General features: G+C 35.3%; 5 protein-coding genes across 8 annotated transcripts; 3 read left to right on the top strand and 2 right to left on the bottom strand.

The window, feature by feature from the left end:
• The first annotated feature begins 739 nt into the window (after positions 1 to 739).
• On the top strand, positions 740 to 4147 carry LOC102616137 (hypothetical protein). Of its 2 annotated transcripts, XR_008056425.1 has the most exons (5): positions 740 to 1297; positions 1917 to 2057; positions 2767 to 3081; positions 3438 to 3917; positions 4025 to 4147. XR_008056425.1 is itself a non-coding variant. In XM_006465911.3 (4 exons), exons 1-4 carry the CDS (start codon positions 818 to 820, stop codon positions 3843 to 3845), a joined length of 1344 nt encoding a protein of 447 aa, XP_006465974.2. In that variant the 5' UTR covers positions 740 to 817; the 3' UTR covers positions 3846 to 4082. The 2 variants fall into 2 exon arrangements, 1 of the variants encoding a protein (XP_006465974.2); XM_006465911.3 differs by having other exon boundaries at positions 3438 to 4082.
• Positions 4148 to 4200: 53 nt separating this feature from the next.
• LOC102616426 (protein phosphatase 2C 16) lies at positions 4201 to 8033 on the bottom strand. Of its 3 annotated transcripts, none has more exons than XM_006465913.4 (5): positions 7867 to 8033; positions 6142 to 7168; positions 5238 to 5597; positions 5034 to 5139; positions 4201 to 4831 (listed from the first exon to the last, which is right to left on the bottom strand). In XM_006465913.4, exons 2-5 carry the CDS (start codon positions 6973 to 6975, stop codon positions 4497 to 4499), a joined length of 1635 nt encoding a protein of 544 aa, XP_006465976.2. In that variant the 5' UTR covers positions 6976 to 7168; positions 7867 to 8033; the 3' UTR covers positions 4201 to 4496. The 3 variants fall into 3 exon arrangements, with proteins under 3 accessions (XP_006465976.2, XP_006465977.2, XP_024950774.2); XM_006465914.4 differs by having other exon boundaries at positions 6142 to 7184; positions 7867 to 8031; XM_025095006.2 differs by lacking the exon at positions 7867 to 8033 and having other exon boundaries at positions 6142 to 7787.
• A 1690-nt stretch (positions 8034 to 9723) lies between these two features.
• LOC102617896 (U-box domain-containing protein 52-like) lies at positions 9724 to 13434 on the top strand. Its single transcript, XM_052444445.1, has 9 exons — positions 9724 to 9901; positions 10067 to 10164; positions 10354 to 10475; positions 10571 to 10792; positions 10948 to 11233; positions 11401 to 11502; positions 11592 to 12017; positions 12309 to 13067; positions 13348 to 13434. The coding sequence occupies exons 1-9, from the start codon at positions 9724 to 9726 to the stop codon at positions 13432 to 13434; spliced, it is 2280 nt and encodes a 759-aa protein (XP_052300405.1).
• Positions 13435 to 14330: 896 nt separating this feature from the next.
• Positions 14331 to 18730, bottom strand: LOC102617319 (uncharacterized). Its single transcript, XM_006465916.4, has 9 exons — positions 18683 to 18730; positions 16353 to 16535; positions 16148 to 16243; positions 15717 to 15824; positions 15530 to 15601; positions 15394 to 15444; positions 15079 to 15141; positions 14861 to 14985; positions 14331 to 14785 (listed from the first exon to the last, which is right to left on the bottom strand). The coding sequence occupies exons 1-9, from the start codon at positions 18728 to 18730 to the stop codon at positions 14713 to 14715; spliced, it is 819 nt and encodes a 272-aa protein (XP_006465979.2). The 3' UTR covers positions 14331 to 14712.
• A 2186-nt stretch (positions 18731 to 20916) lies between these two features.
• LOC102619434 (mitochondrial import inner membrane translocase subunit TIM23-2) lies at positions 20917 to 21914 on the top strand. Its single transcript, XM_006465925.4, has one exon. It carries the CDS (start codon positions 21115 to 21117, stop codon positions 21676 to 21678), a length of 564 nt encoding a protein of 187 aa, XP_006465988.1. The 5' UTR covers positions 20917 to 21114; the 3' UTR covers positions 21679 to 21914.
• The last annotated feature ends 1383 nt before the right edge of the window (positions 21915 to 23297 follow it).

The raw sequence follows: 23297 nt of genomic DNA, 5'->3' as shown, positions 1-23297 counted from the left end.
TACTCCTCATGTTCTTCCTCGAGGGATATGACAAATTGAAAGATAATATCAGGTTTCATATCTAAAATAATAAAAATAATTTAAATAATATGACTCATAATCTAAAACAGTTTTGGGCCACGGTCTTTAAATAAGGTTTGGTCGAATAATAATTCAGGACTACAACTAGTTAAGCAGGCTTGAAATTTTTATAGCAGATTTGTATCAATATTTTGATATTTGTTATTTATACTAATATTTAATATAATTTAAATTTTATTATTCATTTATTAATAATTCTAAAAAATAAAATCAAAACTAAAAAATGAATACGAAGAAATGGGGAAATGAGTAGGGGATGTGGATTCTACTTCATTCTCATTCCTTCCCCGAATAAGAAACTGAGTAAAAAAATTATCTCATTCATTTTTCGAATAAGAAATTAAATATAAAATCATCTTCATGTCCTCCCTTAATAGAGAAAATCTCCAAAGATCTCTATTCTCGTGGATATTTTTGCCATCCATATCGACGGGAGCTTCGGACCGTTCTATAATTGTATGGATTTAGAAAGACTCATTTTATAGTTGAAGTAATTTTATGTGAAAAGAAAAGGTACTGAAAATTGACTGAATGATTACGGCCCATAGTAATTTTGTATGGACTTAGTGACTTGAAAATGGGCTGGGCTTGAATGATTACGGCCCATAGTAATCGAAGCAATCATTTTGCTCGAGTAACGATCTCATTCTCACATCACAAAACCCTTAAAATGGGAAGAAAAACCTCAGACAGAAGAAGATTAGAGACGTTTTCTCTCTGAAAGCTAACAGTCACCATGAGAGAAGACGAAGAGACTCGTACTAAGAAGGAGCACGAATCACAACAAGAACAAGAAACGGAAGGGCCCAAGAAAAAGAACAAGAAGAGAAAGAAAGACAAAGCCAACACAACAATTGATGAACAGCCAGAGCCAGAGCTTGAGCCGGAGAGAGTCAAAGCCAAAGTACAGTTCATTCCCGAGCAGCCCAACAAAGCCCCACCTCTAGTGGGATATTTCCCGTCCATCTACAAGCCTGACGTTGACCACCCAGATGAAGAAATGCGGCCGAAAGTGAGAGTTTATAGGAACATGAATGAGAAGAAGAACAGAACTGGGAGGATGGAGTTGGTGGTCAGTCCACGCGACTCGAGCGTGGACTATGTTGGCACTAGCTATTCCGGTGAGGCCATGGCGCCCCAGTTTTGTCACTATGCTGTTGGGGTTCTTGATAGGAATACCCAGACTTTGAAGATTGTGCCCATTGCTGCTAATAAGGTGAAAATCTTGGATTTTCATGGGGCTTTTTGTTTTGTGTGGTGAAGGAGTTTGGGAATGAATTGAAAAAGATGGAATTTTTATTTCTGTTAACGTGTAGCATTTTGTTGCATGTTGCTTTAAACAAGGGAATGGTGAATATTGTTGATATTGGTAGAGAGGGTATGCTTGTAAACACTCAGTCTTGATGTTGCCTAGAATCTCTAGTCAGGGCATTGGTAAAGCATTTGGACTATTTAGAGGGGAATTGTCCTGTTATTGGTTGGTGTTCGGTAGTATCTTCACTTGGCCTAAGTGTATTATACACATTGCTTTCGGATACTTACTCTCACTTGTTAGAACTTTACTTTGTTGGGGTTTTTAATCTGTTTTCAAGTTACCAATGGCAAACTATTTAAGCATTTGTTACATTGGACTTGGGATCATTTAGATTTATAAAGTAGGATTAATGTATAAACCATATTGTGGAGCTTATTTATTTAGATTATGCGGTATGTTTTGTTTTGCAAGAGCAATGTTATGTCTTCGTTTTTTCGTTCCCCACTAGTGTTTCTTGATGTAATTAGGTATGTACTTTACCATTTGATTGATTATTTATGTGGTTTTATTATTGTTGTAGATATTTAGATTGGAGCCAAGAGTTAGAGGGTCAGATGTTGCTGACAAGGACGCAGGAAAGGGGGAGATCTCTGCAGAAGTGCAAGCGAACATGAAGGCAATGCTTGATACACGTTATGGAACAAAGAAGTCTCTTAGACAGGTATATGCTGGCACTTGTCTTTGAGTTATTGCAGATCATCTTTGGCTTTAAAATGCGAATCTAAGACATATTGTTTGTGGTTATACATTTTTACTTTCACATTTGATGAAATTTTCTTTCTGCTGTTGGATGTTAGGTAGATTTTATTGCATAGAGGATGGTTCTACTTAAATATCACCATCACGGTGTGTTAGTTTTGCCAATGCTTCAAAGCTTTATCACCTTGTAAACTTCACATCTTATACCAGCTTACTGTAGAATGTGGATAAGTAACTTGCATGGTTTTATATTTTATGCTAGTATCACATATCTGTCAACTCCCAGCAAATAGCCATGAGCCATTCTCTCACCTAGCTCTCTCATTTCATTTTCGCTCCTGCCTCTATTCGCATCTGTCAGTCAATTTTCATGATTATACATAATGGCCTCATGAGTACTTGATATGTTTATAGCTGGCTTCCTGGATGTATTCTTTCTCCCAAGAGAAATCCTTAATAGATTCTCCACCAAAACACTCCTTTCAAGTTTAATGTTTTGTTGAGTATATCAACAGAGAGATGACTGTAGAAGGAGTTAAAAACCAAGATGAATGTTTTGTACGGTGAAGCTTTTAGTAATGTCATTTGATACAATGATTTGTTGGGTTGACTATGGTTGAGTGTAGTATGTAATAGCTGCTAATAAGTACAAATTCTCTATCTTATTGCAGTCTAAAAAAATGCATGCCCTGAACAAGGAAAATGATCCTGAATCTCAGAAGGATCTTGCACTGAAAATGAAGTCAGTCAAGATTAACAAGGAAGCTCTTGAAAGTACCACTTCTGATACTGTTCTTAATGTCCCGCCATATGATGCTAATGCCACTACTCCACAGCAGGCTTATCCTCTGGATAAAATTATTCTCAAAGGAGAGTGGGATTTCGTACAAGATATTTTTAACCATGTGTCAGCGGGTTCGGAGGTGATAAGTGATGCTTACCCATCTTTTGTTTGCAACAGAATACATAAATTGCGGGAAATTCAGGTGAGGGTGTAAGAACTGCTTAACATGTGTTGCAAACCTGTTGTTAAGGTCCTTATAACAATATATGTGGCCTTCTTAAGTTTTAATGTGTAAGAAATCAGGGATTGCTCTCTTCAGTACTAAATATAGTAATACAATATAAAAGCTATTATCCTAGCACTTGAAGGACCTAAAAGTTAATTCTTTAGGAACCTTTGGACAAGCTTTGTGTAAATCCTTGCAACCGCTATAGAGTGGTGTGTGGCGGCAGACAGTCATTAACCCTAGTCTTCTGACTTTCCCTGCATTGCTGTATACTGACTAGGCATTGCACAGTGTTATATTTTTTTATCTGCTATTGTTTTGTATTTTTATAGGATGATGTAGAGAAGCAGACACTGGCATCTATTTTCTCATACATCACTCATCTGGTGAAGTTCAAAGATCAGCATTCCATGGATGGAGGAGCCTCAGCGAAGCAACATAGAATCCCAAAGATTTTGCACCAGAAGTTTTTGACAAGTTTTTCTGATGCAGAATCAAAAAGACTGTCGGATGACAAAATCCATCTGCTCATTAGTTATGTCTTGGTTCTCACCCTACATGCTGATGATTTCAGAACTAACCCTACGGATATCGCCAAGGATCTGAGGATGAGTGAATTTAAGTTGAGAGACCATTTTGAGAAGTTAGGGTGCAAGCTATTACGCGAGAAAAACATGCTGTACGCTACCCTTCCCGTCCCTCTCCAATTTCCCAAGGCAATTCAGAGGCGGCGACGCTAGATGGGTCAGCTCATTTCACAGTTGTTTTATAGCAAATGGGATGACATGGGTTGGTTTATGGTGATCCTTGAAGTAAGACTTGATTATGATTTCTTAAAAGATATCAGCATCCCTGTCTGAATTCTTTTGCTGCTTTCTTTATCTGGACTGATGTTGTTGTATCTTTTTTGATCATGCAGACATGGGTCAGTTTTGTGAAACTCAAGTTAAAGGAATTGATTCAGTAATTTCTATTCATTAACTGATATGTTTTTGAGAGTTGTAAACAGAAAACAAGCTTATCAACAAGTTCTGCATCTATATTTCTTATTCATAATCAAAAGATCCAATAGCCTAGAAGTTCAAGAGGGCACGATTCAATGAAAGTTGCACAAGATTCAAAACAACATTATAAAGTTCTCTTACCAGCTATAACTGCAACAGCTTAAATTTACATAAAGATATTTAGTTGTCAAGCTGCGTACCCAGATGCTAAGTAAATTATGTTATTAAGATGATACATTTGCTACAGCACATACTAAATTCTATTCTTGTACACACATTAAGCCCATGAGAAAAAGGAATGGACCAAAATATGTATTTCATCATGAGATGTACCATATTCTAATATATAGGTGTATAGACTTGAAGTAGATGGCAGGTGAACCTTATTCAAGATTTGCTCTTGAACTTCCTTTGAGCTTTCAGGTCCACAACAATCACAGAGATGTTATCTTTGCTTCCCTTTTGAAGGGCAAGCATTGAAAGGTATTCTGCTGCTGCTTGAGCTGCAGGATCAATTTCTTTTCCCCTTTCCACAAGGGGGGGAGCCCCATGCTTTTTGTGCCAGAGCAGAATCCGCTTTCGTGCAACTTCACAAGCTTCCTCATTTGTCATGACGTCCCATAAACCATCACTTGCCAAAATAAGGCATTCATCATCTCTTGCGCGCGGAATAAACACGACTTCTGGTTCAGGAATGATCCATGGTTTCAAGTACCTATCACCTGTGAAATACAGATGCAAAAAATGTGTAAACATGACTTGCTCCAGGAATAAACATGACTTGATGTAAGAATCTAATAAAACTGCATTTAATATGTAATTAATTTCCATGTTCAAATAGAATTTAAGGTTATTAACAAAAATTATCTCCAAGTTTCCTTAAAGCAGAGAAATAACACAATGTCAAAGATCAAGTGAACCTACCAATAGACCTTGACATAGCAAGAACACCAAAAACACGGTGCCCATTCCATTGGATGACCTTGCCTCCAGATGCCTCAATCCTTGCATATTCATCTTCTCTGTTTGGCTGCCCAAAAAGAAAAAAAAAAAAAAAAAGAAACAGTCTTAAAGACAAGCTTTCATTCCTGTGGGGCAAAGATGGCAGAACAAAAGCACTTTCTTTACTTTATGATCTACTGATAAAACCATGGGCTCTTTGCCACGACATAAAACTGCTCGTGAATCACCACAGTTTGCCACTATGATATGAGATGAACAGACTAAGGCAACCACAGCTGTCGAACCAACAGTTTCTGGGGCAACAGCCTCGAAAATGACTTCAGAAGCATCTCCATCACCAGCATTCACACTTCTACCTGCTTTTCCCCCAATCTCATCATCAACCTTAAGAAAACAACTGGTGAAGGTTTTTTCCCATTGTCCCTGTCGAGTCACCTTTGTGCTTTCATCAGTTAAATTGTTCTTGATGATTCCAATCTCCTCAGCTAAGGCCAAATGGATTCTCTCACGACAATAGTTAGCAGCCTGCATGAGACCTCTCCAAATTATGGTAGCAGTAAAAATTTTGGACCCATCCAACACAAAGAATATCTAAAATAAGAGAACCAGAATGTATTGTGTATATGTATGGTTAAGAAATTTGATTATTTGATCATTTGGAACATAAAAATAAATTGTAAAACAGAAGCGCATACACACCACTCAGAGTTCTTCAAATAGATAAGGAGTTTAAACATAAATTTAGAAACTACTTTGCCATGTTAAAAAATCCTGGTCAAGCATGCTCAATGGTCCACCACATCAATGTGATGATTTAAAAAAAAGATTAAAAAAAAAAATTTGAACATGCCCATTGGATTCATTCAATCATAATTGAAGCATCATCATCATCAATAATAAGAAAACAGAAAAAAATCAATTAGTTTAGTCAAATGTTCTCGAAGAGGTCTATTACACAAGCAAAAGAACATTTAAATCAGGAGAGGAAATTTAAACTTAAAAAAAAAGGGAAAAGAAAAGAAAAGAAAGACCAAACAAGTGAAGGAAACATCTAGGAGGACAGTTATACCTGAGAACCTCCATGGCCATCATAAACACCAAAAAAGTGACTGGTTAGGCCATTCAAACAGTGGCTCATTCCATCAATAACACGATCACCAATAAGCATTCTGATAGGAATTTTCATGAAACGAGGTACTATAGCAACAGCATCCTCCATTTCTGGTCTTCTTCCGCGTATAGACACAGAACCCCAAAGGGGTATACAGTCCACCTCGAAGACACTCCGGCTAACCTCTCTAGTGATATTTTTCTCAGCAGGCAACTGAATTACCACTGCAGAGGCCTTAAAATCAGATCTATCACAAGTCTTTGCATCCAGGCTCCCTGGAGTAATAAGGACTTCAGCTGTAGGCACCTGCTCAACACTTGACTCTCCTAAAATAATAGCCTTAGCAAGAATTCGACCACTATCAATTTCCACAGAATTTGTCAAGCTTTTCCCTGGATCCAAAACTACCAAACCCTCATTGATAATCCCGTTTGGGTCCGCAATAACAGAAAGAATTTCATCGTCCTCATTTTCCAGAATCACAGCATCACAGGAAATACTACTGCTACCACTCTCAGGAAAGATTTTCAGCAAACCAACTCCTTGACCACCATTTCCTTCTGCTGCCGACAAAATCACCCGGTTAAATTCATTATTATTATCGCTAATATTTCCTTTGGCACTGGGGCTAGATTCTTCCGATGCCAACTTATTAGAATCCGACAACAAGGTTGCTCTATCTGTCACAAACTTAAGCCGTGTGATTTCCACATGGTTTGCATGTCCTGAATTATCAGTCATAGAATTACTAAAACTAAGCGTCAGCGAAACAGCTGGAGACATCTCTTCCATCAATCCCCTCACTGAAAGCTAAAAACAATAACCACTGAATCTCTCCAATTTCACACAATTAATCTAACAATTTTCATCTTCTTCTTCTCCTTCCAGCAACGAACTTGAAATAAAGCCAGCAGCTTTTAACCACTCCTCTTCCATCGTAATAACCCTCAATGATCCACCAATCTGCTTAAAACCTCCACATACACTAACCAAAAATTACACTACCAAGATCAAATTAAAGATGGAATAAGTTAACATGAACAAGATGCAAAGCTTCATCAGATCTGGTGTCAGAAAATGGATCTAATTCATCTAAAGATCTAATTCACTACCAGCCTTGAGTTTCCAAAGATAAAGCCAACTAAGACTTCACTAATCAAATTCTTCCAAACTTTCCTAGAAAGAATAAACCAAGACTACCCAAATGTTATCGCGATTAACAACCCTTAAATACACCATCAAAATCAAGCCTCTTTTAGATTAAAAAACACAACAAGGGAAAGCAAAAGAAGCAATGAGAAGAACCTAGGAAAAAGTAAAACCACACCTACATATAATCACAAGAAAAACCCTAAAAAGTTGAACCTTTATTTATTTATTTTTTTCTCACATGTTAAACTCGAGTTTTCCTGGATCTACGGCAACTCAGATGAGCCTTTCTTGAAAGACGAGTCCTTTTCACCTTTTTACTCTTTCTACCGATAAAAAACCAAACCCCAGATAATCAACAACAAGAATAATTGTCCACACAGATCAAAAGATTCAATTTTTACCATCTCAGTATCCTAAAAATCTGATCTTTAACCCCCCCCCCCCCCCGGCCAAAAAGAAAGAAGAAGAAGAAGAAGCAGACAATGAAACAAATAAATAAAAAGTTAACAAAATAAATTTCAGAACACTTACCAGTTGAAACTGCAGAGACTTTTGAGTGTTGCTAACAAGGTCTCCAGCAAAGCCTCTTAAGGCTAGATATTTTTTTCTTCAGCTTCTTTTTTGCTCTGCCCTGGATTAGAGGCTTGCAAGAGAGAGAAAGGTTTGTGGGAAATGCTTTTTAACCATGCACTCTTTGAGGTGACACGTATACGTGTAATTATCTTACATCATTCAGTGAGACATTGAACCAAAAAGGGCAAAAGAAAAAAATAAATAAATAAAGAAGTAAAATTGCTATAGGTCGGGGCCAGTTCAAGTGTAGCTGCTTACATGAAGACAACTACTTCATTGGTTTTTCATGAGACAAGAGGAACACGTGTCTTCTTGTCTGGTATGTCACAAGTCACAGGCAGTCCAATAATGGCATTTGCTGTTGTACAAACATACAGCTAGCCTCTGTACAATTCTTACAACTGATGTTGTGTTTTGTGTGCGTCACAAATCACAAATCACAATCTCTCTCTTTCTCAAAGTCATACAGAACGGTTAAAAAAAAGTTGTAAAGAGGGATCTTTCTTACCCTAAATGGGTGAAACAGCCGTGAATGACAGGCTGTGAGAATAATCACCAGGTGACATAAATCAAACCAGTACTATATAAATGGCTGTGTACTTGTGCAGTGCGTTTTGATTGAATAAAAAGTGGAAGTCATTTCATTTCTTGATTTCATTCATTAATTCTTATACGTTTATGGAAATAGGGTTTTAAGAGTAATTTAGTAATGTTATAGTTTTAGAAATAATTGTTGTTATAAGTATTAAATTTTAATGATAAAAGTGGTAAGTTTTAAAAAATCCCCGAAGCATGTATCCTAAGTCTCTTTAAATTTAATGATTTTATTTTTTAATTAAATAAATATAATTTTTGAGTTCATTTAAAATATATAAAAATATCGCCAGAATCTATTTTAGGATAAGATGATTTTTTAAAAGTGAATTTAAAAAAATTGTCAAGTTTAACTTCTTAAAATAACTTTTAACCCTCTCGATAACAATTCTATTGAATATTTTTAGTAGCTCAAAGATAAAATTTTTAATTTAAAATTTAACATCTTAGTTATTTATTTATTTATTTTTGAGGATATGGTTGGCAACGAATTGGAATTTAATGAGTTGAATTGGCTTTTTCTCTAAACTATTTACCTTCTGATTCTCTCTCACTCTCTTAAAAAAAAAGAGAGAACTTTTGTCCAAGTTAAGCACTAAACCATTCTAATGGGGAGGGGTTTAGGTTATTTTAGGAGTAGAGAAATAAAATAAGCTATTATTAAGATGATTTTAATCTATAATTAACATATATTACCAATTTTTCTGTTTTAAAATAAAAAATACAAAAAAAATTGCATGACATATAAGTTGTCTAAAATAAGTAAAAGGACAGCTAGCTATAGTAATAAGTTACATAACTCTCCTAAAAACTCTCGAGTTCAAAAAGAAACCATAACTACTAAAAAAAAAAAATTGTTTAACTATAACCAATGAGTATTAATTTTAAGAAGTTATGGTTAAGGTGGGATCACCAAACCCGCTGATTCACTATTAGCGGTTACTACAAGGAGAAAAAGGAGTTTTGATAAGTTATTGAAGAGGGTATGTGTTAGTTTTTCCCTTCAAAATCTTACTAAATTAAGTGAATATAAGTACAACAAATTCGAAAAGAAAAGAACTATCGTTTTTCTTTTATTGTTTCAAGGAAATTCTACCCTTTAAGTCCATAGTGATGATGTCCGTGACAATTTTATGGAAGTTTAATGTATTAGAATCTTGAATTCCAAGCATAAAACGTTGGCTTTACATGGATTTTTGGGTTTTGTAATAGATATTTTGGATGACTTTGGTTAAATCATTTTCAAAGACCAAAAAAAGCTCTGCAAATGCAATCACTGCTGTTGCAATAGATGCAGATAAGAGCAGCCAATATGCAGTGAAATGGGCAGTCGATAATCTCTTGAACGAAAGCTCGCAATATGTCCTCCTTCATGTTCGAAACCATAGCTCGAATCCACGTAAGTATTTTTCGATCTTGTTCATTGTGTCATTGTCAGCAGCATCACCATGATCATTAATCTTAAAAGGGAATTGAATTTCCTTAGAGTACAAGTAACTTTTATAGCAAGAAATGAATGGTTGTATCATGCATTTGTGTTTGACTTTTGTTGATGGGATTCCAGAGGAATTAGAAGCTTCTTCTATAGGAGGTCGACCAGCAACAAATGATGAGTTGCAGAAGCTATTTCTTCCATATCGAGGACTTTTTGCTCGAAAAAGGGTGAGTAATCAACTTGACCTTTGGGATCTTAACACAAAACTGGAGCAGCAAGAAGAACAGGAAAAGACAATCATCTTAAATGGCTTATTAAACCATCTTATTTTGAATCAGTCATGCCTTTCTGCTGTGATTGTATTAGTAGACATCTATTACATTGCTGTTTATAACAAAATGTGAGTAAATTTTCAGATTCTGGCAAGAGAGGTTGTCCTCCAGGACATTGATGTTTCCAGTGCACTGATTTATTATGTCAAGAACAACTCCGTTGGCAACATTGTCGCTGGAGGTTCCAGCCGGAATCTTCTTACAAGGTTTTTCTTTTTCCTTTCTGTTTCCTATTATCTTTTCTTTCGTATTCTGATGCGTATCACAAACACATGTACCTTTGGCGATTGTCTGCATACAGGAAATTCAGAAATTTGGATCTGCCATCGAGCTTACTCAAATCTGCACCGGAGTCTTGCGCAGTATATATTATATCTTCCAAAGGAAAACTTCAAAGTTCCAGGCCAGCAGCAAGCCAACCTCAGATGCTGTCTGGTGATGCCTTGATACCCAAGCAACCACCTCTAGGGGAACGCCCCTCTGTCATTCAGCCTGATAGCCCAAGATCTGTTGAGATAGGCAGGTAAAAGTTGTTAAATGTCACTGCATTACTTTCCTGGTAGCTGGGTTATTTAACTAAGATTTAAACCGCCAGAACTTCCAAGCCCCTTTGTGTTAAAAGTTCATTGCTTCCCTGACTCATGTCTCTCTGTTAATGATTCTTAATTGATCTTGCAGAAGTGATTATAGCTGTGACAGTTCAATAAGCAAAGTCACTGACAGAAACTATTCCAGCACTGATAACTCACAGAAGGCCAAAAATGGCAAGTCTGAATCAACTTTCCCAATTGTTTCATCAATACTACCAGCGGATAGCCACATGCAAAACTCATTTAATTCAGAGTCAGAATCAGATATTAGTGATTTTTCGGTGCCCGTTAGCTACCAATCAACTGAAATATCTGAGAATATAGATTTCTCCTCTTTATCTAAGAGTTCCAAGGACCATTTCCCTCAAAGCCCTGTAAGTGCAACATCAGAAAGATAAAATGGGAAATTATAGATAAAGAGTTTCAATTATATGCTTTTCTACCTTTTGCAGATATAAAAAGATATATGAAAATCTACAGATCTATAGTAAGAAAATATGTTATCAAATCTCTAACCTCCTTTACTTGACGGACTCGACAGAAAGGCTTGGAGGCTGAGATAAAAAGGTTAAGGCTTGAATTGAAGCAATCCATGGAGATTTACAACTCAGTAAGCAAAGAAGCTGTTTCCACAAGTCAGACGGTAGGAGAGAACATAACTTCAGCTTGATCAAATAACCTTGCAATTAGTCCTTTGCAATGCAACCTAAAAAGCTCTTTTTATGTTACTAGGCAGTCAAGCTTCAACAGCGTAAGAAAGAAGAGGCTTTAAAGTTAGAGGCCAGGCTTGCGGAAGAGGCTGCATTAGCTTTGGTAAAGTCGGAGAGACAGAAGACCAGGGCTGCCATGGAAGCAGCACTAATGGCACAACGTCTAGTAGAGTTGGAGGCCATGAAAAGAGAGATTGCAGAACTAAAGGCCATGCAAGAGGAAGAAGAAAAGAAGATAGTAATGGAAGCAATGGCTTACAAAAATGTTAGGTATAGAAAATACACTATTGAAGAGATTGAAGCCGCAACAGATTACTTTTCAATCTCTCGGAAGATTGGTGAAGGGGGATATGGTCCTGTTTATAAAGCCCAGCTTGATCACACATCTGTTGCCATAAAGGTCTTGGGGCCAGACATATCACAGGGACCGAGGCAATTCAAACAAGAGGTATTTTCTATTCTTTAATACAGCAGAAATATAAGCATGTAAGAACTATTGGCAATGGAACCACACTTTATATGGCATTACTTTGTTTGGCATGCCAAATTATTCAAAAAGCCACTGAAGGCTTAAATTCATGATAAACTCCTTTTATATCAACTTCCTATTTCAAACATTTATCATAGAAGAAATAAGATGATACATTAACAGATGAAAGAACACAGCGGAAACCCAAGTGTCAGAGAATCTATCTAACTCTTCCTTTTCTTGTTTTCCCATAATGATTTCTTCTTGAAGGTTGAGATTCTAGGCTCCATGAGACATACAAATATGGTTATCCTCCTAGGTGCCTGCCCAGAGTATGGCTGCCTTGTGTATGAATATATGGAAAATGGCAGCTTGGAGGACCGGCTTTTCCAGAAAGATAACAGTCCCCCAATTCATTGGAGCATTCGTTTCAAAATAGCTGCTGAAATTGCCACTGCCCTTCTTTTCCTTCACCAAAACAAACCAGAGCCCCTTGTACATCGTGATCTCAAGCCGGCAAACATTCTTCTGGACCAAAATTATGTGAGCAAGATTAGTGATGTGGGTTTAGCCCGGCTAGTCCCTCCATCCGCTGCTGATACTATCACTCAATATCACATGACAACAGCAGCTGGTACATTTTGTTATATAGACCCAGAGTATCAACAAACAGGAATGCTGGGTGTGAAATCAGATCTGTATTCATTAGGTGTTGTGCTATTACAATTGATTACAGCAAGGCCTGCAATGGGTCTAAGCCACCAGGTTGAACAGGCCATTCGGAATGGAACATTCTCAGAGTTGCTTGATCCAACAGTGACAGGTTGGCCTGTAGAAGCGGCTTTATCGATTGCCAAATTGGCTTTGCAGTGCTGTGAGCTGCGGAAAAGGGACAGGCCGGATCTTGTTTCAGTTGTGTTGCCAGAACTGATACGATTAAGAGACCTTGGATTCGAAAATGCAGAAAATAAGAATGACAACATTGTTGTTACACCAGGTCCTTACAATTCTGTTTCAGAAATGAAACAGGTAAGTGGGAATAACATGAGAAATCACTGATGTCACTTGCATGTCTGCATTTATACACATTATTCCTCTCTGGCCCAGCAATCACTCATAATAACTTGCACGGCAGTATCCCATTTGATCACATGAAATAAATGGACAATTCTCCTCTCTCCCTCTCAAGCAATGCTTATCAGACAGAGAGAAGTAGAGAGAATGATTAATTTATACTAATTAAACTTCCAAAACTCAAAACATTCCGGGTATATGTTTTCAATTATATTTTATGATTATGTATAATCAGGAAGGAATGAGAAACAATCCTAATGTGGAAATGCAAATTCAACGTAGATCAATATACGAAGCCGATGGCAGCGGATTAAGTCAATGACAAGGATGTGGGGATGCAACATTACCACCAGCAAATCCAGACAACTTCCACCTAGACAGAAAAAACTAAAGAAACTGGACAAGCCGCAGTTTGAAGGTTGTTTGTCGCTTGTCAGTTGTTCACCCTATGCATCAAATCTCGTAAGTTGTTCACCTTATGCTTCAATAAGGCTAAAAAGAATCAAATCATTTTCATAAAAAGTCAGAATTCTTGCAGTAAGACTGTCAGTCTGATGACATACCGCATTAACTTGCTAGACAGTCTCTGTGGAAAAACTAGATTTTCACAGAGTGTGCTCCTGTACAATAACCTTACTTGATTGCCAATAGCTTCATGGAAGACATCCTATGGTAGAGGTATTGTACATTAAACATAATCTATCAATTCTAAGTGTAGAACTCATTGTTCTTTTCATCCTCCACAACTCTTTAAGTTGTCAGATTCCTTTTTATTATTAATAATATTATTATTGTGGAGGGCTGTAGGTGGTAGAGATCCATGCAAGATTCCTAGTAAATTACAGATAAGAACAATTTCAACTACAATTTTCCTAACTGCTGGGCACTGCTGCCTTGAAATAGAAGCTAAGATGTGTGTGGTTTCTTTCAGATCACAAATTTGCAGAGTGATCGGCCTATTCACCAGAACATTGAAACAAGAGATAAATGAGATAAAAACATTGCAGTTAAATAATCTCAAAGTGATGTTGGATTGCTGAGTACTTAGCACTTATAACTTTCTCTTAGTTTATTATTGATCTGTTGTCCTAGCACAAGTAACAATCACAGACATGGTACCCATAAGTGAACAAATTGATGGCTGCTAGAAAATATCAAACACAGCCATTCAATGCAATGTTAGAGATAGAACGTCAATGATACGAGAGAGAGAGCTCAAAACAAAACAAGTCAAAGAAAATACTAGTATGATTGACATATTTTAGGATTTTAAAGCATTTATCCATGTATATATTTATATTCATACAGGGGTAATCTTTTCAAGTACTTCTTTGTGTTTAAGGATGGGGTTGAAGAAACTACTTCAGATTTGACAAATAAGCAATAGAACTTTGCAGCTGCCAGAAATAGAAACTCCAACTGGGAACCGTCCATAACATTTATGGATCAATTAGCTCCACGACTTAATATTTCTAGGGTAATGAAGTGGCTCTTACCCTTAACCCAAATATATTTCATTAAAATCGAAATGAGGAAAATATAGTTCCTGAACCTAACTGACTACTACTGAATCATCATGCATAAATCACTATACCATCATCTAGCTTCTTGAATTAGAGCAGCTCAGGGAAAGGTGCTTGTTAACGTTGTTAAATATGGCTCGTATCCAACGCCTGGTAATGAAGATCACAGTCAAAAGAGCAGCAAATACAAAGACAAAAAAAAAAAAAAAAAACTAAGAAACTCACCGGTTCATGGTTATATCCCGAGAACGATTCTTGATCTGTTTCAAGTGAATATTGATATCTACAGTGCTGAAGCCAGCTTCAAGAAAGAGGGTTGACAGGAAATCTTCCGAGAAATAAAATGAGCACTGGAATGCAGATTGAATAATTATCGGAAGCTATAAAATGAACATTGTTTTTTGCAACTCAAGAAAGTATTACTCAGCATACAATGTACTTACAGTACCATCACCTCGAACATAGAAGCTGTCACCAATCATCTGATTTCTGTCTAGAAGTTTCACCTGATAATTTGACCAGCATTCAGCGAGATACAGGAGTAAATCATTGTGTTAAATATGTCTTAGCAATGAAGAAAGATTAGTTATACAGAAAAGAATTACAGCCGTATCATAAACAAAAATCACAGTCAAGTAATCATATACCAGGATAACAGTATAGGGAAAATAGTGAAGTAAGATGCTCATGCATCAATGACAAGCACACACAGACCAAAGGGTCATAGAATATTCATTAAATAAGAATTAATAACTCACTTGAGCAAAATCTCCAATAGCATAATCGCACACAAGAATATAGCCATCTGGCTACAAAGTTCATAAAATGGCATTATGGTACTTACACATAGTGGATAAACTGAAACTATCTCAACCGATGAAATGGTAGATCTACCTTTAACACTGCTTTGATATTCTGTAATATCAAGGGCATCTTTTTCGGAGAAACTGCAGACAACATAAAAATCTGCTGAACATGTCACGTGGCCACATTCGTGGTGGTTTTTATTCCAAACCATAGAAATGGTAATGACAAGAAGCAGAAATGAGAACAACTGTATTAAATGATTGCCCACTCTTACCAAGGTAACAACATCAACCGAAGAAGGATTAACATTTCTGGATAGATCATCATTGACAACATTGCAGACAAATGCATTTACCCGCTCTTCTCTGAACTCTGAATGTGACTGCATGTAGCCAATAAAGTAGCCAAAATTATTATAAATAAACAGAGAGATAGATCTAATATGCTTATATACTTCTACTCTTCCAGAGACACATCAAATTTTCCCCTCCAAATTATTGGTTAACACAGTCACCAGTAGCACCATGCTAAATCAACCGAAAAAGACAACAAGAGGAAAGATGGTGTTCCCAGCTCCACATCCAACCTGCCAATGTGTGTGTGTGTGTGTATAACAAGTCCAATTAATTTTTAAAAACAACCAATCACCTGCCCACTTATACCCGGCAGCTAGAGAATTTAAAGCAACATCAATCTTGAACATACCTCTAAAACGACCTTCGGATTTCCATTTGGGCAACAAGAATCATCAGAAAAGTAATTACCCCAGTCTTTTTCCAAGTAATGCCTATCCTTGAAGAACTAGAACAAAACAAAGCAAAAACAAAAACCCAAGTGGGCAACAGGGAATCGCTAAGCCACGATGTGAAAAAGGGGGCAAGAAAATGCAAATGAAGTGAGAGAAAGAGACCTTGTTTTTGTGGCGTTTGTAGAAGCCGTCCCAGTACTTCTTGGCTTTACTCTGATAGTGCTCTTCTAAGGGATAGTTCTGGGGTTGGATGGCCGCCGGAAGAGAATGACGGTGGCGCCGTTGGACGGTGGTGATCGAGCTGATGAGTGACGAGGGGGTATGGGTAAGTGGCTGACAGCGACACTACTTTCATCTCTCGTCGCCGTGACCGTGACAGATTGGTCGAGGCAACTGTTTGTAAAATTATCCCGCTCGGGATTGCGAATTTTTTTGATAAAAATTATCAAAGAAATCCCCTTTACGTTGCAGAACAGAATTCTACGTTCAAGAGGTAGAGATAGTTCATCAAATGAAGTAAAATGTATTGATTGGAAATGAAGAAACAGAGTCCATGCGAACAATTAATAAAAGGCAATCCCTTTCTGACACCCACACGTACGTAAGATAGAGGGATCCTTAATAAAAACACATGAAGGAGAACACGAAGGAAAATGTATTTGATTGTACAATTGTATTTTAATTTAAAGGAACCAAAAAAAAACATAACAATGTTGCATTTATTTTATGGAATTAGAATAGTCGGGAATGAAAATGAGTTATAATGAAAAATAGGAATGAGATTTTTATTTTTATTTGGTAAAAATAAATGGAAATAAGAATGTGCTGAAATGTCATTAATGTGTTTATTTGGTAAAATAAATAAAAATGAGAAATGAGAATAAGAATTAATTTATTAAAATACCTATAGTATTAAATAATGTAATTTTTATTATATCTATACATATATAAATATTATTATAAAATAATATTAATTAAAAAATAAAATTAATAATACTAATAATAATAAATGTTAATAATGATAATATTAATAAAAATAATTAATAGTAACTAAAATAATAAATTTAATAATAATAAATGTTAATAATGATAATATTAATAAAAATAATATTAACAATAGTTAATAATAATTAAAATAATCAAGTTAATAAAATATAATATTAATAATATTAATATTAACAATAACTAAAATAATAAAGTTAATAAAATTTAATAATATTAATAATGATAATATTAATAAAAATAATATTAACAATAATAATAACAACAACAACAATAATGATAATATTGTTAATAATGATAAATTAATTATTTTTATTAATTATTATTTTTATCATATATTTTTATTGTTAATAATGATAATATTAATAAAAAAATAATAACTAAAATGATAAAGTTAATAAAATTTAATAATAATAATTATTATTATTATTATTATTATTAATGACATTTAAAATAATAAATTTAATTGTGATTTGAACAAGAGTAATTTGTGAAATATGAAAAAATTATAAGGATACAAAAGTAAACATATATTTCTTTCTCATTCCCTTATTTTCATTCCCAAACCCCCCCAGAATAGGATTTTAATTCTTTATTCTCAAATTGTGTGGGACCTATATATTTAATTCGCATTCCTAAATTATATTTTATCAAGTAAACATGAATTTCATTCTCATTCCTTTATTTTCATTCCCCAAACTCTCACGTAAACACACCATAAGTGCATATCTTATTTAATTCTGACGATGTGGCACCTACTTGTCTTTAATGCCAAGTGCTAAAATCTAAAGACTCGCCTTTAAAATTTAATTCGTAAAAGAAGGGATCGCTTCATATTCACATTTTGATTAGAGTAATGATATAACTATAAACTCTTGCATAAACTTATTTTGTACAAACTGATGTAGCATGATAAAATTTGTTGAATTAAATATCACTTTGACCCACATGATTTATTTATATTATTTTATATTTTCATTCAATCAATGAATTAATGTCACATTAGTTTGTACAATATAAGTTTGTATAAAAATTTGTGGCCGCATCATCACTCTTTATTTGTTGTATTTTTCTCACGTGGGATATTTAAATTCTAACAATCTCACAAGTAATATTTAACTCTGAGCTACAATGACCCTAGCTGCAAGGTTATTTAACCCTTATCATCTAAGGATTGTATTGGTAATGGTACTCGTAAATCCGTCCAAATCCACCCGCAACCCGCATTACGTTGCGAGTTGGTTTGATATCAGCTAAATATCCGATGGATGCTCGCATGGATATCCGCCAACTTGCATCTTTTTTTTTGCCTAAATTTTTTAATGTAATTTTAATTGAAAAAATATTTAAATCTAAAAATATATAAATAAAATAAATGTAAAGTGTAAACATGTCATCTGTGGCGTGTCTAAATTACAACTCATAACCTAACCTAAATGAAATCCAAGTTATTTCCTTTTCATCTGTGAGCAGCAACTGCAAAACCTAACCTTCCAAACTGTTTCCCTTTCACCTGTGAGCTGTAGCCACACACCCATTTCCCTTTTCACCCGTGAGTAGTGGTCACGCCCATAAATTTTTCATGACATTTGTGGTTTTTTTTTTAATGAATTTATATATTTCATACTTAAATTTGAGAAATTTGATGTTGAAATTTTAATTTTCTATTTACATTGATTAAATTTAAAATTGCTTATTTTATGTGGAATTTTAGCTTATTAATATAAATTTATATATTAAACATTTGTGATTTTAAATGAGAATCCATAAAAAATAGAGTAATGATACAGCCACATACTCTTGTACAAACTTATTTTGTACAAACTAACGTAGCATGATAAAATTGGTTGAATTAAATATCACTTGATCCACATGATTTGTTTTTATTAATTTATGTTTTCATTCAACCAATGAATTAATGACACGTTAGTTTGTACAAAATAAATTTGTACAAAAATTTGTGGTTGTATCATTACTCTAAAAAATATACTGGGTACCATTGCAGATTTTGTAATTATCAAAAACCTACAGTAGGTGCAGGTGCGAGTGCAGATTTAATAATTTAAATTTTATACAGATGCAGGTTTGGTAATAACAAATCCGCTATGAGCGTTGCCCATTGTCATTCATAATTGAACCACTAAATTAGATGATCGTTAATGATATTTAACATCACCGTAAATTTAATGCAAGTAAATGCTTGTTAGCTCCAAAACGTGAGTTATTATTCCCCCGGTCCCTAAAAACATTATTTATTCAAAACTCGAAGCAATAGGAAAGAAGGGTGATTTTTTGCCCACCCCTAACTAAATTGACCAATACACTGCGCCCCCAATTTCATTAATTTGACCATTTATTTGAACGACAAATGGAAAAATTCAAGAGTTCATACCTTAAATATTATTTTAGAAACATTTGTCATTAATTCAAGATTTTGAAACTCTAAAGCAATTAATCAAAATTAAAATGCATTAACTTATTACTCAGGGGGCTTGATTTTGATTTTGGTTTTGATTTGTAGATTGGGTTGCAGATTTTGTGGAATGGTCTGAATTTGATTGTAATTCAAATTTTGACTATGATTTTGCAAAAAGGAAAGCGGAGTCACGATGGCCTTGGGGACGATTTGGAATGCAATGAATAAACTGTATTTTGAAAGTTTAAGAATTAATCCTAATAACGAAGAGATTTCCTTTCCAAAAAATCTTTTATAAGTTTGTAAATTTTGATTTTCATTTGCTGCTAACATTAATTAGGCCTAATGCTCTGCAACTTCGTTAATTGGGTTTATTTGCTTATGATTTTTGGTTATTTAATCATGCAGAGTGCTAATAATAATTAATTGACGGTAAAATCATTGAAGCAAATTCTTGCTAGAAGGAGGCTGAGAAGTCATAGTGGATAATGGAATGGAAGAAAAGTTAAACATGGTTCCACCCATTGAAGCAAAGATTTCTTATTTATTGTACGATTATCAAAATATGGTAATAAATTAAACTTACTTGACTTGTTAGAGCATCTCCAAAAGACTATAAATTTTACTCTTCAAATATTTATTTATTTACCTATGTGGCAAATAGAAGAGTGAAAAAATATATTGTTCTCTAAAAGACTTTTCAAATAGAAACGAGTTAATATTATTTTAATTAAATAACTATTTTTTTAATGAAAAAATCAATAGTAATTAAAGCACCTCTCTCTATTTATTTAATAAAAAGTAATAAAATATAAATTGAAGAGTGAGAAAATAACTCTCCAAATTTGAAGAGAGAATATCATTTCTTATTTGAAGAATCTTAATTAAAGTGTCTTTTAGAGTTTTAAATGTTGATGTGGCTCTTCAAATAAGTAATGAAATTTTATTTGAAGAGTTTTTTTGGTGATGCTCTTAGTAGACGGTGACTATTGTGTAATTATCTTTAGTTGAGGGTTTTTTACATAAATATCAATTGCTGAATTGGACTTTTTATTACGTCATTTATTCTTTTTTTTCGCATCAAAATAAGAGGCATTTCTGGTATGTAACCAAAATTCAAGTAGTGCCGTTAATGATAACTAAAAAAATTAACGGAATTGCAACATGTGTTTTCTTTTGGGGGGCGCGATGTTATATGTCAATTTATTTGGGGCATGAAAAAATTACCGAAAAGAAGAAGTACTATTTTTAATTAGTTAAAAAAGAAACCACAGCACAGCTCCCAAATCCCATGAGTCGTGACGGTGTCTCGAAAAAGCTAGAACAACAATTTGCACTTTTCTTTTCCACGGCATATTCGTTTTCTCATTAAAAATCCTGAATCTCCCCCCTCTTTTTCTCTTCCAAACTCAACGCTAGCCGAAGTCTCTCTCTCTCTCTCTCTCTCTCGCAAGCCCTAACCCTTGAAGAAAAAAAAAAAAAGGAAAAAAAAGTTTTCGGAAAGGAATGTCACGCCACACGCCCGTCGGATCCGACCACGAGCGCGACCCGGAAACCCGTCTCTACAACCCGTACGCCGAGCTGAACCTACCAGCCCAGAATCTCTACAAGCTCCCAACCAACCCCGAGTTCCTCTTCTCCGAAGAATCCATCCACCAGCGGCGATCCTGGGGCGAAAATCTCACCTTTTACACCGGCACGGCCTACCTAGCCGGCTCCGTATCCGGCGCCGCCATCGGCCTGTTCTCTGCATTCAAGTCCATGGAGAAAGGGGATACCCTTAAGTTGAAAATCAATAGGGTTTTGAACTCGTCGGGACATTCGGGTCGATCGTGGGGGAACCGGGTCGGCGTGATTGGGTTGATTTACGCGGGGATGGAGAGTGGGGTTGTGGCGGCTACGGATCGGGATGATGTCTGGAGCAGCGTGGCGGCGGGGCTGGGCACTGGGGCGGTGTGTCGGGCCGCGAGAGGAATAAGGTCGGCGGCTGTTGCAGGGGCGATTGGTGGATTGGCGGCAGGTGCGGCTGTTGCGGCAAAACAGGCTGTGAAAAGATATGTGCCTATTTGAGAGAGATTTGTGTCAAAGTTTCAATTTTGATAGCGTAGAGTCATGAAAAAAAACAAGCGTCTTTTTTATCGAAATATTGGAATCAAAATTTATTACTTGAATTGTGATATCTATTAATTGGATAGATATATTGTTACTGCATGGTGTAATAAGTAATGTGATTCTGCAATGACACTTGTATGCCTTTTGATGACAATGGAAAATTTAATGATCGGTATGCGATCTAATATTCTTTATGTTGTGATTTTTGTTGATTAGTTGATGCTTTGAAATTAAATTTTATGTTTTGTTTGTCAATAGGATGAAATTCTCTTAAACAGAAGCTGTTGTGGTTTAATTGATTGATTTATGATCAGTCAGTTTTCAGGGTCATGTGTTTAGATATTGAGCTATTGTCATAATTTGGTCAAATATGGAGATATAAACTGACGTCAAATGTGAAATGTCTGAGATATTCAGTAGTGAGCGCTGTGGTGCTTCTGTGGCATAACTGGCGAGTTCCTTGGATTTGTTCTTATGATACTAAAGCTGTGAGGAAAATCATCCATGTACTTGTTCAAACAAATGGCCGAGCAGGTTATGTCAAAGTATGTAATCAAAGGAATGTTTTGTGCTTAAAATAGCAGTGGCATTCTGACTTTGGTATCAGTGGGGTATCCGTGGATCTGTTTTTGGTGCAGTATATGTTGTATTTTTTATGTTCAGTAAATATGTAATAGTTAAATGTTTCTAATATGATCTGATCCTAAAACTAGTGGTTGATTTGCGTGGGATAAGGTTTGGATTTTTCCTATGTATATGGATTAAATTGGGTTGTTTGTGTTATTGTCGTTCACGATTTATAGTTATGATACTATATGTAATACCTTGATGCCTTCTCTGTTTATTGAAAATTCTCTGTTTACTTTGCTTATCATCCCCTGATGTATTTTGTTGCACAAAGTAGTAGAGGTGATTGAACTAATGGATGGTCTCATGTTTTTCTTACATTGTATGTTTACTTGGATTTTCATGTGCACTTTGCTAGCCCTGGGCTTACTTCTGAGACTTGAAGGTTTTTAATTTGGGTTGCTTGTGCTATCTCTCTAATTTCAAAGTTCAACAGTATTGGAATTTAATTAAAATTGAAATAAAATATCATTGGCCTTCAGCTGGCATTTGGTTATTATGTTTTATTTATGATTATTGTTTCCAGAGTAATTTTACAATGAGGGTTTAACAAATTGTGGACTAAATTAAAAGATCAGAAAAATATACACTTTAGTGTAGTGTATTTGTCTTTTAATACATTGGAGTTCCTGTTTTTTTTTTTTTTTTTTAACAAAACGAGGGATTCTTTCTTAACAGAGGATCTGTCAGTTTCATATTTCTTTTTAGAAGATATCATTTATTTTTGATACTGCTTTGAAGCTTTCTTTAGTGATTTGGAGAGTGTGATGCACAACGCAGCTCAGTTTTTGATGGATCACCACAAGATCGCTGGCAAGAGCCTATCACGTTTAATATTCTTATTATCAGTTGTCATTTGCGACAGTGGCCAATGGATGCCTGCATCAAGGTAAAAGCAGTTCCGTATGTAAGGAGGCAGTGATGCAAAACCCATGTAAAAAGGTTGTGAC

The sequence above is a fragment of the Citrus sinensis genome, chromosome 7 (assembly GCF_022201045.2).
Source record: "Citrus sinensis cultivar Valencia sweet orange chromosome 7, DVS_A1.0, whole genome shotgun sequence".
NCBI classification, from domain to species: Eukaryota; Viridiplantae; Streptophyta; class Magnoliopsida; order Sapindales; family Rutaceae; genus Citrus; species Citrus sinensis.
The sequence above is the reverse complement of the archived record's forward strand: the minus strand, read 5'-3'. Positions and strand labels throughout refer to the sequence as shown.

Excerpts from the sequence above, each read along its gene's own strand:
- LOC102619434 (XM_006465925.4), top strand. The coding sequence starts at position 21,115 with ATGTCACGCCACACGCCCGTCGGATCCGACCACGAGCGCGACCCGGAA.
- LOC102617319 (XM_006465916.4), bottom strand. The coding sequence starts at position 18,730 with ATGGGTGTGTGGCTACAGCTCACAGGTGAAAGGGAAACAGTTTGGAAG. Across the intron at positions 15,602-15,716 it reads CGGTTGATGTTGTTACCTTG|ATTTTTATGTTGTCTGCAGT; the intron begins GTAAGAGTGGGC and ends CATGTTCAGCAG. Across the intron at positions 15,445-15,529 it reads ATATCAAAGCAGTGTTAAAG|CCAGATGGCTATATTCTTGT; the intron begins GTAGATCTACCA and ends TGAACTTTGTAG.
- LOC102616137 (XM_006465911.3), top strand. The coding sequence starts at position 818 with ATGAGAGAAGACGAAGAGACTCGTACTAAGAAGGAGCACGAATCACAA. Across the intron at positions 1,298-1,916 it reads TGCCCATTGCTGCTAATAAG|ATATTTAGATTGGAGCCAAG; the intron begins GTGAAAATCTTG and ends TTATTGTTGTAG. Across the intron at positions 3,082-3,437 it reads ATAAATTGCGGGAAATTCAG|GATGATGTAGAGAAGCAGAC; the intron begins GTGAGGGTGTAA and ends GTATTTTTATAG.
- LOC102617896 (XM_052444445.1), top strand. The coding sequence starts at position 9,724 with ATGACTTTGGTTAAATCATTTTCAAAGACCAAAAAAAGCTCTGCAAAT. Across the intron at positions 10,165-10,353 it reads GACTTTTTGCTCGAAAAAGG|ATTCTGGCAAGAGAGGTTGT; the intron begins GTGAGTAATCAA and ends GTAAATTTTCAG. Across the intron at positions 12,018-12,308 it reads CGAGGCAATTCAAACAAGAG|GTTGAGATTCTAGGCTCCAT; the intron begins GTATTTTCTATT and ends TTCTTCTTGAAG.
- LOC102616426 (XM_006465913.4), bottom strand. The coding sequence starts at position 6,975 with ATGGAAGAGATGTCTCCAGCTGTTTCGCTGACGCTTAGTTTTAGTAAT. Across the intron at positions 5,140-5,237 it reads TTTTATCAGTAGATCATAAA|CCAAACAGAGAAGATGAATA; the intron begins GTAAAGAAAGTG and ends CTTTTTGGGCAG. Across the intron at positions 4,832-5,033 it reads TGCTATGTCAAGGTCTATTG|GTGATAGGTACTTGAAACCA; the intron begins GTAGGTTCACTT and ends TGTATTTCACAG.